A 16,334-nucleotide genomic window follows, 5' to 3' on the forward strand; every position below is an offset into this window, starting at 1 on the left:
TCAAGCATCAGTACCAAAAAGAGATGCTATGGAATCTAGGAATCTTTACATTTCAGAGTGAAGATTCAATACTTGCAGTGGTGTTTAAAATTCTGAAAGACTGAGTTTTAATAAATGCTATCTGCAACCACAGACTTCATAAGGGGAGAGCTGAAATGAATGTCAGAACAAAAGAGGTAAACATGGGAGGGTGGTGAATATTTGGAACAGACAATCCTGGAAAAGTGAATAGAGTCAGCAAACTAAAGATGAAAACCGGCAAGATAATGGCAGCTTTTAATCTTAGGGTCCAGACAAAGAAAATAACCCTCAACATGTCACGTTTCTAATAAGATCCTAAAATGAAACCATTAACCCTTTGATAGCTACAATATTTCAGCATCACTGTGGAATTCAACACACCATTTAAATCCTTCATTTTCATTCACACACATATTGACCATTTAATTCCACACTTTACACAAATTAAATTTTCACTATCCAAAACCCTAAAGAAAACTTAACTAGAAAATGTTTTACATAAACACCTGCTTTGAAGGGATTATATAACTGTAATGATATTAATTATATTCTAGGATTTTTCTCCAACCATTCAACTGAAATGGAATAACTCCTAAAATATTTTAGTGACTGTTGTCACTCTTATGCATTATGGACAACTTGCTTGAAGATCAAGAATGAATTGGATATGTATAGCGCAACAAATTTTCTTTGACAAGTTAAATAAAAAGGATGGAGAATAAAACAATAGGAAAAATTCATGAGTAAAATAAGGATTTACAGAATTCACATGTTCACATTTTCAAGTTTTCAAAACATATAATGAAGCTGTGGCATTGCAGATAAATTACAGAAAACCTTTTATATCAGTACAACACTATTTTCAAAACTTAAACATAGAAATTGAGTGAGAATTACACTTTGGTGCATTCAAATATATTTCTAGCAAAATCAGAATTCGCATCAATTCATTATTCTTTATACACAATCCAACATTTCAGACTTTATATCATATTCAATATATCGCAGCATGTAAGATAAGATAATCAGAGGGTTAGATAGGGTGGACAGTGACAGCCTTTATCCTCGAATGGCTAGCATGAGGGGACATAGCTTTAAATTGAGGGGTGATAGATATTGGACAGATGTCAGAGGTAGTTTCTTTACTCAGAGTAGTAGGGGTGTGGAACGCACTGCCTGCAACAGTAGTAGACTCACCAACTTTAATGGCATCTAAATGGTCACTGGATAGATGTATGTACGAAAATGGAATAGTGTGTGTTAGATGGGCTTCGGATTGGTTTCACAGGTCAGCGCAACATCGAGGGCCGAAGGACCTGTACTGCTCCATGGTGTGTGTTTGTGTACACATGTACACCTGCACCAACATGTGTGCGGAGTTACTTCCCTGGAGCTGAGACAAAGTACATCATAAAAAGGGTATAGGCTATTCTGCAGGAGGAAGAAACAGAGCCAGGTATTGTGGTACACATTGATACTGACAAAACAGAGAGGTACTAAGGTTATGCTTTTAGGAGATAGTGAAAAGTTAAAAAGTAGGACTTCAGAAGGTAGTAATCTGTGGATTACTCCATATGCCATGCCCCTGTTTAAAGCGGGAAATAGAGAGGATCAATGAGCAGATGGAGCCCAGGGGAGCAGGGGAGAAGGGGACTGGCTTGAAGGTAGGAGTTACTATTCAAAAGTAACAGTTTGCACCACAGAAATGAGATCAATGTCCTCATGGGAAAGGTCATCACTGTGGTTGGGTACAATTGGCAGGGACATATGGAGCCAGCATATAAAAGTAAAAAAAAAATGCATAACGAAAGCAAAAATGTTGGATAGTATTAGAGAAGGAAGCAGTAACACATTAGGTAGGAGTGGTCAAAGAAGGACTATGAGGAATTATAGGTTTATAATACCTCATTGTAAACACCTAAAGTTTGATGAATAAGGTTGGCAAACCAGAAGCGCAAACACTGTCTGGTTACAGTTTAGGTCAGAGTGATGCTGAAAGAGCACAGCAGGTCAGGCAGCCTCCGAGGAGCAGGAAAATCGATGTTTCAGGCAAAAAGCCCTTCATCAAAAGCCCTAAAAGATCTTAAAGTAAAGGAACCCTTAGGAAGCAGCGATCATAATATGGTAGAGTTCAGTCTGCAGTTTGAAAGAGAGAAGGCAAAATCGGATGTAATGGTGTTACAGTTAAATAAAGGTAATTATGAGAGCATGAGAGAGGAACAGACAAAAATAGACTGGAAGCAGAGCCTAGTGGGGAAGACAGTTGAGCAAAAATGGCAGGAGTTTGTGGGTATAATTGAGGACACTGTACAGAGGTTCATCCCCAAGAAAAGAAAGATTATCCGGGGAGGGATTAGACAGCCATGCTGACAAAGGAAGTCAGGAAATGTATTAAAGAAAAAGAGAGATCCTATAAAGTGGCCAAGAACAGTGGGAAATCAGAAGGTTGGGAAGGCTACGAAAACAAACAGAGGATAACAAAGAGAGAAATAAGGAAGAAGAGGGTCAAATATGAAAGTAGGCTAGCCAGTAATATTAGAAATGATAGTAAAAGTTTCTTTCAATACATAAGAAACAACCGACAGGCAAAGTAGACATTGGGCCACTTCAAACTCATGCTGGAAGCCTAGTGATGGGAGAGATAAGGAAATAGCAGGAGAACTTAACAAGTACTTTGCGTCAGTCTTCACAGTGGAAGACATGAGTAATATCCCAACAATTAAAGGGAGTCAGGGGGCTGAGTTGAGTATGGTTGCCATTACAAAAGAGAAAGTGCTAGAAAAGCTAAAAGGTCTGAAAATTGATAAATCTCCTGGCCCTGATGGGATACACCCTAGAGTTCTGAGAGAGGTGGCTGAGGAAATAGCGGAGGCATTGGTTGAGATCTTTCAAAAGTCACTGGAGTCAGGGAAAGTCCCGGATGATTGGAAGATCGCTGTTGTAACCCGCTTGTTCAAGAAAGGATCAAGACAAAAGATGGAAAATTATAGGCCAATTAGCCTAACCTCGGTTGTTGGTAAAATTCTAGAATCCATCATTAAGGATGAAGTTTCTAAATTCTTGGAAGAGCAGAGTCTGATTAGAACAAGTCAACATGGATTTAGTAAGGAGGTCATGTCTGACAAACCTGTTGGAATTCTTTGAAGAGGTGACAAGTAGGTTAGACCAGGGAAACCCAGTGGTTGTGGTCTATCTAGACTTCCAAAAGGCCTCTGAAAAGGTGCCACACGGGAGGCTGCTGAGCAAGGTGAGGGCCCAATGTATTCAAGGTGAGCTACTGGTATTGATTGAGGATTGGCTGTCTGACAGAAGGCAGAGAGTTGGGATAAAAGGTTCTTTTTCGGAATGGCAGCCGGTGACAAGCGGTGTCCCGCAGGGTTCAGTGTTGGGGCCGCAGCTGTTCACATTATATATTAATGATCTGGATGAAGGGACTGGGGGCATTCTAGCGAAGTTTGCCGATGATACGAAGTTAGGTGGACAGGCAGGTAGTACTGAGGAAGTGGGGAAGCTGCAGAAGGATCTAGACAGTTTGGGAGAGTGGTCCAGGAAATGGCTGATGGAATTCAATGTGAGCAAATGCGAGGTCTTGCACATTGGAAAAAAGAATAAAAGCATAGACTACTTTCTAAACAGTGAGAAAATTCGTAAAGCCAAAGTACAAAGGGCTCTGGGAGTGCTAGTCGAGGATTCTCTGAAGGTAAATATGCAGGTTGAGTCCGTGATTAAGAAAGCGAATGCAATGTTGTCATTTATCTCAAGAGGGTTGAATTATAAAGCACGTTGTGCTACTGAGACTTTATAAAGCTCTGGTTAGGCCCCATTTGGAGTACTGTGTCCAGTTTTGGTCCCCACACCTCAGGAAGAACATACTGGCACTGGAACGTGTCCAGTGGAAATTCACACGGATGATCCCTGGAATGGTTGGTCTAACATACGAGGAATGGCTGAGGATCCTGGGATTGTATTCATTGGTGTTTAGAAGATTGAGGGGAGACTTAATAGAAACTTACAAGATAATACATTGCTTGGAAAGGGTGGATGCTAGGAAATTGTTTCCGTTAGGTGAGGAGACTAGGACCCGTGGACACAGCCTTAGAATTAGAGGGGGTCAATTCAGAACAGAAATATGGAGATAGTTCTTCAGCCAGAGAGTGGTGGGCCTGTGGAATTCATTGTCGCAGAGTGCAGTGGAGGCCGGGACGCTAAATGTCTTCAAGGCAGAGATCGATAGATTCTTGATGTCACAAGGAATTAAGGGCTACGGGGAGAATGCTGGTAAGTGGAGTTGAAATGCCCATCAGCCATGATTGAATGGCGGAGTGGACTTGATGGGCCGAATGGCCTTACTTCCACTCCTATGTCTTATGGTCTTATTAGGAATCCTGTATGGTTACTGTATATCAATGTGTCAACAAGCAGAACCTGACTTAAAGTTGAGGTTCTGGATGCTTACTACTCAAGTGGTAGATTGGATTTTAGAAACAATAGTTGGGAAGGAACTTAACGTGCATTTGGAAAGGTTTTGAGTTAACTAAGAAGATTAACAGAGTAAACGTGTTCGATAAGTTGACTCTTGTGATTCTGAAACAGAGGAAGTTGATAAAGGGAATACAGTAGATTTGTCTATATATTTTTAAAGTGTCTGAAAAAAATCTACTTAAAAGGCCTTTTAACATAATTGAGATGCACATAACAGAAGGACCAGTATTAGCTTGGATAAAAGATTGACTTTAAGACTGAAAACAGCAATTTGTGGAAAATGGCTGTTTTCAGATTGGATCATAGTACACATTGATGTTCCCCAAGAGGCAGTACTCCACTATTTATATCAGAAAAAGTGTATAAATGATATGGATATCAGAACACAGAGTACAATTTCAAAATTTCCTGATGAACTTAGACTTGGAGGTGCAATAAACAGTGAGGACAATACCTAATAACTATAACAGAATGTAGATAGGGGAATAGAATGAGCAGACTGATGGATTGGCATTTTCTGACAGTTGTGATATAGTGCATTTGGCAAAAGGGGTAGGGAGAGGCAATATAGACGAAATGGTGCTGTTCTAAGGCATTTGTAGGAATGGAGAAACCTGGAAGTTCACATGCATAGATTTTTGAAACCACCAATATATTTTAAGGGAGTGTTTAGTAAACCTTTTTGTGATCTTGCATGGGAGATTTTAAGTACCAAAACAGGGATTTTATGGAGAGCAGTTACAAAAGGCACAAGTCGAGTGTTTCATCCAGTTCAGGCAATGTTGCTTTCAGTAGGATGTGGAAGTTCTTGAAAAGATGCAGAGGAGATATTCCAGAGAAATGCCTGTGATGAAGTAGGTACTACGTTAGTCTGGAGAAGCAAAGGTTTTTCTACCAGGAGCAAAGGAAATTAATGGGTAATTTGACTGAGGTGTACATGATTATGGTATCTTTCAAAAAGTCAGACATGGAACAACTGTTCCCATTAGCTACTGCTATAAGGACAAGCTACAGATTTAAAGTTTAGACCAAGAAATGCATGAGGATTATAAAGAAGAACATTTTTATATGACAAATGGTCATGACCCAGAACTCACCAATGAAAGCAATGGTAACAAATTATTTCAGAAGAAAATTGAATCGAGATTTGAGAAAAGTAAACTTAAAGGATTATGGGGATAGATTTGTGTAGGGATCAGCCAGCACTTACATTCCTGAGCCATGGTAGTGACACGTATAAAAGGTGCATGAATGTCAGGGGTCAATGGATGCTCAGCTGGGACTCTCTCTCTATTGCACAAAACACACATGCAAATTCAAGTTGATCCAAAGTTGTCATATCTGATCATGGGGACTTCAGGACGAAGCCAAGATGGATCAAAACCTCAACACTTTTGGATGAAGACAGTTGAAAAGGTCATAATTTTGTCTTTTGTACAGACACATTGGGTTTTGTCATCATTGAGGATGGAGATTTTCATGAAATGTCCTCCTTCTGTTTCCTGTTTACTCAGTACTGGATGTGGCAAGGTTGCAGATCTTTAATTTTGGTCAGGGATAACTTTGATCTGTCTACATGCTACTTCAGTAAGGGATATCCTGCGCAATGAGGTTGCAATTTGATGGAACACACTCTTGCTGTGCTGATGGTCCATAGCACCTCACGGATGCCTGGTTTTGAATGATTAGTTCCATTCTCAACCTATTCTACATGATGGCAACATGAAGGAGGGTGTTCTCTGTGTGATAACAGAACTTCATTTCTAAATAAACTGTGCAGTGACCACTTCACCGTCAGTGTTTACAGATGTATTTATATAGCACACAATGTAATGAAATATTTCCAAGTTGCTAAACAGAAGTGCAGTCTGCCCACTATGTCCTTCAGGATTTCGCTAGCTTAGTACCTCTTGCATGCTCTGTTCCCTTCATACCTCAATCTGTGCTTCCTAATACTGCAACGGGAACATTGGGTTCAAGTTCAATTATAAATGAACTGCAGGAGATTAGCGTAACAATATTCCTACAGCCAATTGGAACACAGTAACCTTTCTTAAATATAAATAAGTAGAGATGTATTCATTTCAAGGACATATAGTATATATACCCCTCAATATATTCCAATTGTCTTTCACAATTATGTTATTTAGGAGAAAGTTTGGTGAATCATTTCTCTTCCTAAATCTCTCTTCTCCTATATGCACTGAACTGACTGTGAATGAGATATAGTTCCGGGGAACTAGAATGTCTTTGGTGCTCTCTTCCAGGTGATTATTCTTCAATATCAACTGAGTAAAAAAGCAGAGTTCCATTTATATAGTACATTCAACCCAACCCGAGGTGTTTATAACCAATTAAATACTGCTGAAACATTGCCACAATTGTAACATGCTGAACACAGCACTACATTTCCACACAAAGAGTGAAATTTAACCCAGTTGGCAGGGGTCTCATCCACGTTCTGAAGAGCTGACGAGAGCCATGTTTGCCTTCTTTGAGGAAGACCCAGCATATTAACTGCAAATTAGGCATTTAGGTGGTCAGCAACATACCTGCCTTGGGATCGAGGAACAAATGTGCAATCCTTCCACTCATTCCTGAGCTGCCACCAGAGACAAATAGCACCTCCTTGCCATCAGCACCACAAAGGAGGTGGTGGCAGCTGCAAGCAATGTATCCACTGAAGGTCTAAAATCAGCAAACAACTCAGACCACAAGCTGAAGGAGGGCAGGATGGGGGGGGGTCACAATGAGGAGTCACCGACGAGCAACGAGCAAGGGCAAGGGATGCTCCTAACCAGGCAGCCCATTCCGAATGCCAGATCAGTTGGCTCCTTCGAGTCTGCTTCCCCATTTAATAAGATCACGGCTGATCTGATTGTAAACTCAAACAGACATTCAGCCTAACCCAATAACCTTTTACTCCATTGCTTCATAAGATCTATCCACCTCTGCCTTAAAAGCATTCAACGACTCTGTTTCCTCAACTTTTCAGGAGGGTTTCAAAGACTCGTGATGCTCAGAGGAAACAAAATGTTGCCTAAACTCTATTTTAAAGAGTGATCTGTGGTTCTTAATTCTCCCAAGAGAAGTCTGTCTATCCAACCTGTTACTCATAGACAACCCACCCATTCTATGCATCACTCCAGTAAATGTATGAACTCCCTCCAACAAATAAGAAGGCCAGTATTGTGTATGATGTTCCATATGTGATCTCACCAGTGCTGTTTAGAACTTGAGCAGAACCTGTCTACTTCTGCATTAAGGCAGATTGACTACACACAGTGAATGCCACCAGTGGCAGGACAAAGCATTTAATTGGGCATTAATTACCTACTTGCCTCAAATGGCATCAGATAAAGAAAACTGCTCATGAATTATCATGTCCCAGACTTAATCTGGGCAGAGGTAGGAAGCTTATCCAAAGGCACAGGCATTAAATGGGAGACTCAAATTTTATAAAGTTCTTTTTGTGGTTCTGGGACATTCCAAAGTCATGGTTGTCATGTTACGGTTGTATTTATGCATTCTATACAGACAGTGGAACTCAGCTGATTACATGTACCATTTTCAGACAAATGCAGTTATAATTAAAGTATCATGTACACAGGAACCGCAGAATGACTAAAGCTTCAAGGATGTGTGTACCCGAGAAATGAAGTTCCTAGACATTGTTTATACACTTGTGTGTCAATAGCTGATGTCAGAGTGAATGGGTATGCACAATGACCAGTGACCACAGCGGCTAGGCAACACACACCAAAGCCCTGAAAACAACCCAGAATGCCACTTGGTAGTTTCATGTGCAGCATTTGTGACATAATTTGTCGTTCAAGGATTGGCTTGTTTAGCCATCAGCAAATGTGTGTTACATGAAAACACCTATCTGAAAACAAATGTTGGCTGCATAGGAGAAAGTGAGGACTGCAGATGCTGGAGATCAGAGCTTAAAAATGTGTTGCTGGAAAAACGCAGCAGGTCAGGCAGCATCAAAGGAACAGGAGAATTGATGTTTCGGGCATAAGCCCTTCTTCAGGAATGAGGAGGGTGTGCCAAGCAGGCTAAAATAAAAGGTAGGGAGGAGGGACTTGGGGGAGGGGCGTTGGGATGCAGTAGGTGGAATGAGGTTAAGGTGAGGGTGATAGGCCGGAGAGGGGATGGGGGCGGAGAGGTCGGGAAGAAGATTGCAGGTCAAGAAGGCGGTGCTGAGTCTGAGGGTTGGGACTGAGAAAAGATGGGGGGAGGGGAAATGAGAAAGCTGGAGAAATCTGCATTCATCCCTTGTGGTTGGAGGGTTCCTAGGTGGAAGATGAGGCGCTCTTCCTCCAGGCGTCATGTTGCTATAGTCTGGCGATGGACGAGGCCAAGGACCTGCATGTACTTGGCAGATTGGGAGGAGGAGTTAAAGTGTTCAGCCACGGGGCGGTTGGGTTGGTTGGTCCGGGTGTCCCAGAGGTGTTCTCTGAAACGTTATGCAAGTAGGTGGCCTGTCTCCCTAATGTATAGGAGGCCACATTGGGTGCAGCGGATGCAGTAAATGACGTGTGTGGAGGTGCAGGTGAGTTTTTGACGGATATGGAAGGATCCCTTGGGGCCTTGGAGGGAACTGAGGGGGGGTAGTGTGGGCGCACGTTTTTGCCTTTCTTGCGGTTGCAGGGGAAGGTGCCGGGAATGGAGGTTGGGTTCGTGGGGGGGTGTGGATCTAACGAGGGAGTCGCGGAGGGAGTGGTCTTTCCAGAACGCTGATAGGGTTGGGAGGGAAATATATCCCTGGTGGTGGGGTTTGTTTGGAGGTGGCGGAAATGACGAAGGATGATACGATGTATCTGGAGGTTGGTGGGGTGGTAGGTGAGGACCAGCGGGATTCTGTCTGGTGGCGATTGGAGGGGCGAGGTTCGAGGACGGAGGAGTGGGAAGTGGAGGAGATGCGGTGGAGAGCATTGTCAATCACGTCTGAGGGGAAATTGCGGTCTTTGAAGAAGGAGGCCATCTGGGTTGTTCATATTGGTTTGGCCTAATTCTTCAAAGACTGCAATTTCACCTCAGATGGGGATATATTTCCCTCCCCACTCCTATCAGCGTTCCAGAAAGACCACCCCCTCTGCGACTCCCTCGTCAGATCCACACCCCCCCACCAACCAACCTCCACTCCCGGCACCTTTCCCCTGCAACCGCAAGAAATGCAACACCTGCACCCACAACTGCCCCCTCACTCCCCTCCAAGGCCCCAAGGGATCCTTCCATATCTGTCACAAATTCACCTGCACCTCCACACACATCATTTACTGCATCCGCTGCACCCAATGTGGCCTTCTATACATTGGGGAGACAGGCCGCCTACTTGCATAACGTTTCAGAGAACACCTCTGGGACACCCGGACCAACCAACCCAACTGCCCTGTGGCTGAACACTTTAAGTACCCTTCCCACTCTGCCAAGGACATGGAGGTCCTTGGCCTCCTCCATCGCCATGCCATGGCAACAAGACGCCTGGAGGAAGAGCGCCTCATCTTCCACCTAGGAACCCTCCAACCACATGGGATGAATGCAGATTTCTCCAGCTTTCTCATTTTCCCTCCCCCACCTTTTCTCAGTCGCAACCCTCAGACTCAGCACCACCTTCTTGACCTGCAATCTTCTTCCCGACCTCTCCGCCCCCACCCCTCTCCGGCCTATCACCCTCACCTTAACCTCATTCCACCTATCGTATTCCCAATGCCCCTCCCCCAAGTCCTTCCTCCCTACCTTTTATCTTAGCCTGCTTGGCACACCCTCCTCATTCCTGAAGAAGGGCTTATGCCTGAAATGTTGATTCTCCTGCTCCTTTGATGCTGCCTGACCTGCTGCGCTTTTCCGGTAACACATTTTTAAGCTCTAATGTTGGCTGCATATCAATCATCTTTCATAGATGAAAGAATGCCAATGATGATCATCCATATAGAAGGCAAAGAAGAGGTACTCAGACCAGTAATAGAGCTGAAGCAAATGGGAGAAAAAGTTATTTACTTGCTCAGGTAGAAATTTCATTCAATTTATCATCATGTTCAGCAGTAGAAAGGATCACTATCAGTTTGACAATACTGTATACATGCTATATTTAGAGATTGTTATAGTAGTTCTACAATCCTAGTTTAGATTAAATATTACCTAATTATTCCTATAAATGCACAATGACAGCACACCATCAATAATAGACTTAATGGCAAAGAAGTGTTTAGATAGTGAATGTATTATGGAATCAGTGCCACTAATAGTATTTTAATCACATTCTCCATCTGAACTATTATAAATAATGCTAAAATAAGCATGACATTGTTCACTGATTGCAATTTCATTCTTACAAAGGCTGAAGTGAAGCATCATTTTATATTTTAGACACAAGGTGAATTTGAAAAGCAATTCTTTGGAGTAATACATTTTTTATTTAAGAATATTTCATACATTAAAACATAATTTCACACCAAACAGCTATAGAATTTCATCAATAAAGGTTAAAAATTGATTTTTTTCATAAAAAGCCAGAATTTTTGTTAAAATCTCATATAGTCAATCAAGAAATTCACTCAACAAAGCAAAACAGCTCAAATCACCAAAGCAACAATCGATCTAATGGGCAATACTTCTTAAAAATTATTGTTACATTTCAAGCTAGCCTGCAGAATAATTTATGCTCTTGATCGAGATAATTATAGATTTCTTTGCAATAATTCATTTTCACTGAATTGTGACAGCTGCCATCCTAGGTCTGAGTCTATCTTTTTATTTCCCCTCTTTCCCTTCTTCCTGCCTTACCCCTACCATACCTCTTTTTTTTCTCTTCTCTCAGTTATTTTACATTCAAAGGCCCAAATTCTTCAACACCCATCTTTTTTCCCACTTACCTGCCATTATCCCAGATTTTCCTCCCTCATAAATAATAATAATACAGCTTATTGAGATTCCCTCTTTCAGCATTCTCCAAAACATCGACTGAAACTGTCATCGCATCTTCCTTTAAGCAGCAACCCTAACTGCCTCATCCTGCTTGGTCCTTAGTATTCCCATGCCTTTCCAGAATATATGTTTGTTTATGAACAAGGCCCTTCTCCCTTGAGGACACTGTGAATATCCATACTGCTAGCCTGGTCTGGATGGTAGTATGGCAGAGGGATGATGATGCTTTTCCTTCTCTGGCTACATGTTGACCCCACTTACCGAACTCAAGCTGTTGCATCAGTATGGATCACACCCTGATCGATCTCCCTACTCATCTGGTAATTTCTCATCCTTTATCCAGACTTGCTTGGAATGTTCAAAGCAATAGGCCAAAGTGTTGGACAGTGGGATTGGTGTAGATAGGTCAACACAGATTCAATGGATCGAGGGCCTCTTCTATGCTGTATGACCTGAAAACTCTAAGATAGCCGCTCTGCTTTCCTTCCTCAGCTTTGGCAACAAGTAATTTCTTAGCCTCAGTGATTTCAGCCTCCATCAATTCTTCTCCTACCTGCTCCGAATTCTGAATGTAGGTTTGTTCACTAAGCTGGAAGGTTCATTTCCAGATGTTTTATCACCTTAGTAGGCAACATCTTCAGTGAAGGGCTGTCATAAAATGATGAAGGGCTTTTGCCCGAAACATCGATTTTCATGCTCCTTAGATTCTGCCTGACCTGCTGTGCTTTTCCAGCACCACTCTAATTTAAATTGAGGTTTCAGCATCTGCAGTCCTCACTTTAGCCTAACATCTTCAGTGGGCCTCCAGGCAAAGCATTGCTGATAATTCCTTCTTTTTATTTATATGTTTGGGTTTCTTTGGGTTGGTGATGTCATTGGTGATGCTCTGGATTCATTGCTTTTTTTCCCTCTTTACTTCTTGCCCTTCGTATGAACTCTCCAACCCATATTCACCAATTAGTTCTTATCATTCTCATATGCCTTGCTCCTCTTATTGTTGATCATCACTGATAAGCAATCTCTAATATCGCTTGTTTCTACATCCATCTCTGGGGGGGGGTGGGGGGGGGGGTGCAGGGGGGAGATAAAGTCTCCATCAGGTCATCTGTCACACACTTTCAAATTACTACCAATGTAATCTTTGTGCCACAATTCTTTATGACATTTGCGCAGCTAATGATTTGTTAAATCAAACCTTCTGCATTATGTTTGATGTTGTTGTCTCCAGCAAAACAATAACTTTCTCTCTCACTTGAGTCATTCTTCCTTGCTTGTATCACCACTCCACATTCTTCAGTCTAAAAGACACAGGTTTTAATTTTTATGGCAGACAAAATTGTATGACCATATTTGGCTCTATTTAGTTTAACCATGCCAGCCCTGGTTGTCTCAAACAATGTATTATCAGGTACTGCTCTACATCATTAACACGGTGCATTCTTCAAAGATAATCTAGAAATCATCAAAAAAACATTATTTTAAACCATTCTCTCCTGCCTTCTTCATCCTCACCTCCAACAGGTCCAGGAAGCTCATGGACTTTTTTTGTCACAAAGTTTGAGATGATGCATTCAGCTACCACTGCTCCTTCCTTTTCCCTAATCCACTCAATTTGACCTGCTTAGATGTTCCCCACTGCCCTTGTCCTAGTCCTTCTCCCAACGCATGCAATGCTGTCTATGAGTTGAAGTTGATTGTGGGGCCAACCTTTTGTTCCCTCAATTCTATTTTGACTAAACTATTGACCAGCAAAAGTCTCTTCCTGCATCCCGTATATTCTTAATGGTTCCTGATTCTGAGGTATTATTTACTTCCATTCACCCTCTGCTTCAGATCTGCTACCATTTCCCTTTCTCAATACAAAAACACCTCTTTGATACCACCATCACTACAAGTGTCCTTGCAAACAAGAGCCCAATTTCCAATCTCCCATTCCTCTCTGTATCCAAGAACTTGCTGTTCCCTCCCATATCTCTACCTCTCTTTCCCACAAGTCAATGCTTGAACCCTTCCAATAAAATTGTCAGCACAGTAATGAAGCGATCTTTATCAAAACCATGAATAACCTCTTTTTCACTACAATAAATCATCATTCCTCATCTTCCTAGATGACGCTTTTGACAAGTTGACCACACCACACTCCTTTGATACTTCACCTCTCTCATCCAACCAAGTGAACTGTCCTTGCTTGCATCTATTCTTCTTTAGCAAATCACCTCCTGGGAATCACCTGCAATATCTTCCCTTGTCATTCTCACATCTTAGTCCTTCTAAGTTCTTACTTACATGTTTTCTTATGCAGCATCATCTGAAAATAGTATCATTTCCACATGTGCAATGATACACAACACCAAATTGCATAATCCTTCCACTGCCTCTAATTTATTAGGCTTCTTGTCCAACATTCAGCATTAGATGAGCAGAAATTTCCTCCAACTAAATATTGGGAAGACATTACCCATTAACTTTGTTCCCTGCCACAAACTCCATTTCCTGACTATCAGCTATAGCCCTCACGGGCAATATCTAAGGCTGAATGGATCTGCTCTCAACCTTGGTGACACATTTAACTTTAAGATGACCTTCTGACCTTATATCCATGCTATCACTAAGACTGCCTTTATCCATCCCTATATTGTCAGCAGAAGCTGCCCTTTCCTCAGTTCCTCTGCTCCTGGAACATACATCCATGTCTTTACTAACCCTAAACTTCATCAATCCATGCATTACATGGTTGCTTTCCAATACTCTACCCTCTGAAAAATGTGGTCATCCAAAACCTTGTTTCCTATATTCTAAATTGTATGAAGTCTTGTTCACTCAGTGCCCTTGTGCTTGCTGATCTACAATTTTTTCCTGATTGACCAACTCTTTGAATTTAAAAGCTCATCCTGGTTTCCAGATCCTTCCATAGCACCACCTTTCCCTACTTCTAAGACCTCCCTTATCTCCCTATAATGCTCCAGGATAGCTGCACTCATTCAATCCTGCCCTCTTGATTACCACAATTTTAAATTCATCCATCACTGCTTGCTCTGCCTTCAACTGCCAAGGCCCTAAGATCTAGAATCCCATTACACATCTCTGCCTCACCACCTCACTTTCTTTTTTCAGACACTCAAAGGTTAGTTCTTTCATCAGGCTTTGGATCTTCTGTCCAAATATATCCTCAGGTTAATCAGTGCCAAATTTTGTTTGGTAATACTCCTGTAAAACACTGGGGCATATGTTTTGATATTAAACACCTTATATAAACTATTTCTGTGAATGTCATCACATTGTTATAAATGTTTAATAATGTCACATGCTAATAACTGTGGTCCTCCAAGGGTATTTTCTTTTTCACGCTTCACAGTATCATTGTTCGCAAATGTTGTGGTCAGTAATCTGGGTGGGTGCTCTATGGGTGTTGCCAATATCACTAATTCTACAATTTTTAAGAATTCTCCATATACAAGTAAATGTTTTGTATGTCTTTGTTTGAGATGAACAGGCTTAACTAAAATGTACAAGTCAGGGATGTGAATCAAACTTGGGTATCCTTGTTTCTACTACAACATTGTGTTGGATAGGAACATGTTATAACACGTAACAACGTCTATTGTTACTTTGGATGCTTGGGACTATTGGATAGTCTTGAAAAAGGATATTTATTGCAATTTGCTACATCTGCGCAGGACTGATAAACCACATTCATGACTATTCTTGGATACTGTGGCTGTCATGTGTTTCAGCTGTTACTCCACAAGGAACAAAACTCACTTCATCAAAACTGTGTGCAACAAGATGAGACACGAGGGTGCATTGATAACACAACTCCCTGAATTCACAGACCACTGGTTTGTTCCATGTGTTGTTGAAAGAGTGCTCAATAAAAACATCCTTCTCAAGAAAAACTTACATTTTTTTTCAAGATTCTTATGATAGGTCATTGACCTGAAATATTAGCTCCACTTGTCTCTCCACAGATGTAACCAGTACATTTCAACATTTTTTAAAATTTTGATTTCAGATTTCCAGAATCTGCAGTATTTTCCTTTTTTGCCTTTAAACAGTGCTGGTCACAATGTAAAATGTCCTACAACATTTCATGGCTGTATTATCAAGTATTCTGAGCCATGTGTCAAAATGCGAGCAGAGCTGAAACCGGTCAGTTTTCTGGAACATCTTCAAAAGGAAGAAAGAGGCAGAGAGTCAACTAGAGCATTTCAATTTTCTTTCAGCTGAAATCAATAGTACCCTATATCAAATTCACAGCATTCAGTCTGCCTCCATTCTGGCATATGTAGCAAAAATGTTATAAATCCCTGGTTTAATTTTTTTTCTATCCTTTGTGCTGACTGTGTTAAACACTGTCAGGATCAAAACAATACTACTGTATCAATGCTGAAAATGGATTGAGATGATTATTTAAAACTTCATGGGACCACTGATGCTGCCAGGTGAAGGGCTTTGCTCGAACCAGAACGCCCAGATGGACCAGGTTTGTCTGCAATCTGTGAAGGCACCCGGTACACACACAGGCAGCCTGTGTCATGTACAGATTGACAAAAGAACTGAAAGTCTAGGTGAGGCTAGAAATTGACAATATAGATCTGAAAAGATCATAGTGCCTTGGGAAGAGGTTACCTGACGATTGAGATGAGGGGTCATTTTCAAAGTGTCCACCAGGTTTTAATCCTCTGTAATGCACTGCACAATGCAAGATAATCAAGAGATGGATTGAACTCAAGCATTTGGGGCCAACTTAATTTTAGAACTTAGCACAACTTGTTTTTCAAAGACAAAATCTGTATTTCTCCATCAACAAAAAAAATTGGTACATTGTGCATTCACAATTTTGAATATTTCTGTTGATCTCTTTCAAAAAATTGTGAAATTATCAAGTTTTAGTCAAA

The 16,334-nt window shown here is 41.3% G+C and overlaps 2 protein-coding genes across 4 annotated transcripts in view; one reads left to right on the plus strand and one right to left on the minus strand.

The window, feature by feature from the left end:
• cmss1 (cms1 ribosomal small subunit homolog) overlaps window positions 1–16,334 on the minus strand; it is a 366,499-nt gene that overhangs the window by 286,620 nt on the left and 63,545 nt on the right. Inside the window, exon 2 of one of the 2 annotated variants that reach the window (XM_060833692.1) lies at window positions 12,632–12,734. The exons of the other annotated variant lie outside the window; for it this stretch is intronic. The gene's annotated coding sequence lies outside the window, so the exon portion shown is untranslated. The remainder of the gene's footprint in view (window positions 1–12,631; window positions 12,735–16,334) is intronic. 2 annotated transcript variants of the gene reach the window in all.
• The window catches only part of filip1l (filamin A interacting protein 1-like), a 147,900-nt gene that overhangs the window by 127,004 nt on the left and 4,562 nt on the right, over window positions 1–16,334 (plus strand). The window contains exon 2 of one of the 2 annotated variants that reach the window (XM_060833690.1): window positions 10,412–10,517. The exons of the other annotated variant lie outside the window; for it this stretch is intronic. Within the exon in view, the coding sequence (XP_060689673.1) occupies window positions 10,412–10,517 (106 nt within the window). The remainder of the gene's footprint in view (window positions 1–10,411; window positions 10,518–16,334) is intronic. 2 annotated transcript variants of the gene reach the window in all.

This window comes from Hemiscyllium ocellatum, chromosome 12, assembly GCF_020745735.1.
Source record: "Hemiscyllium ocellatum isolate sHemOce1 chromosome 12, sHemOce1.pat.X.cur, whole genome shotgun sequence".
NCBI classification, from domain to species: Eukaryota; Metazoa; Chordata; class Chondrichthyes; order Orectolobiformes; family Hemiscylliidae; genus Hemiscyllium; species Hemiscyllium ocellatum.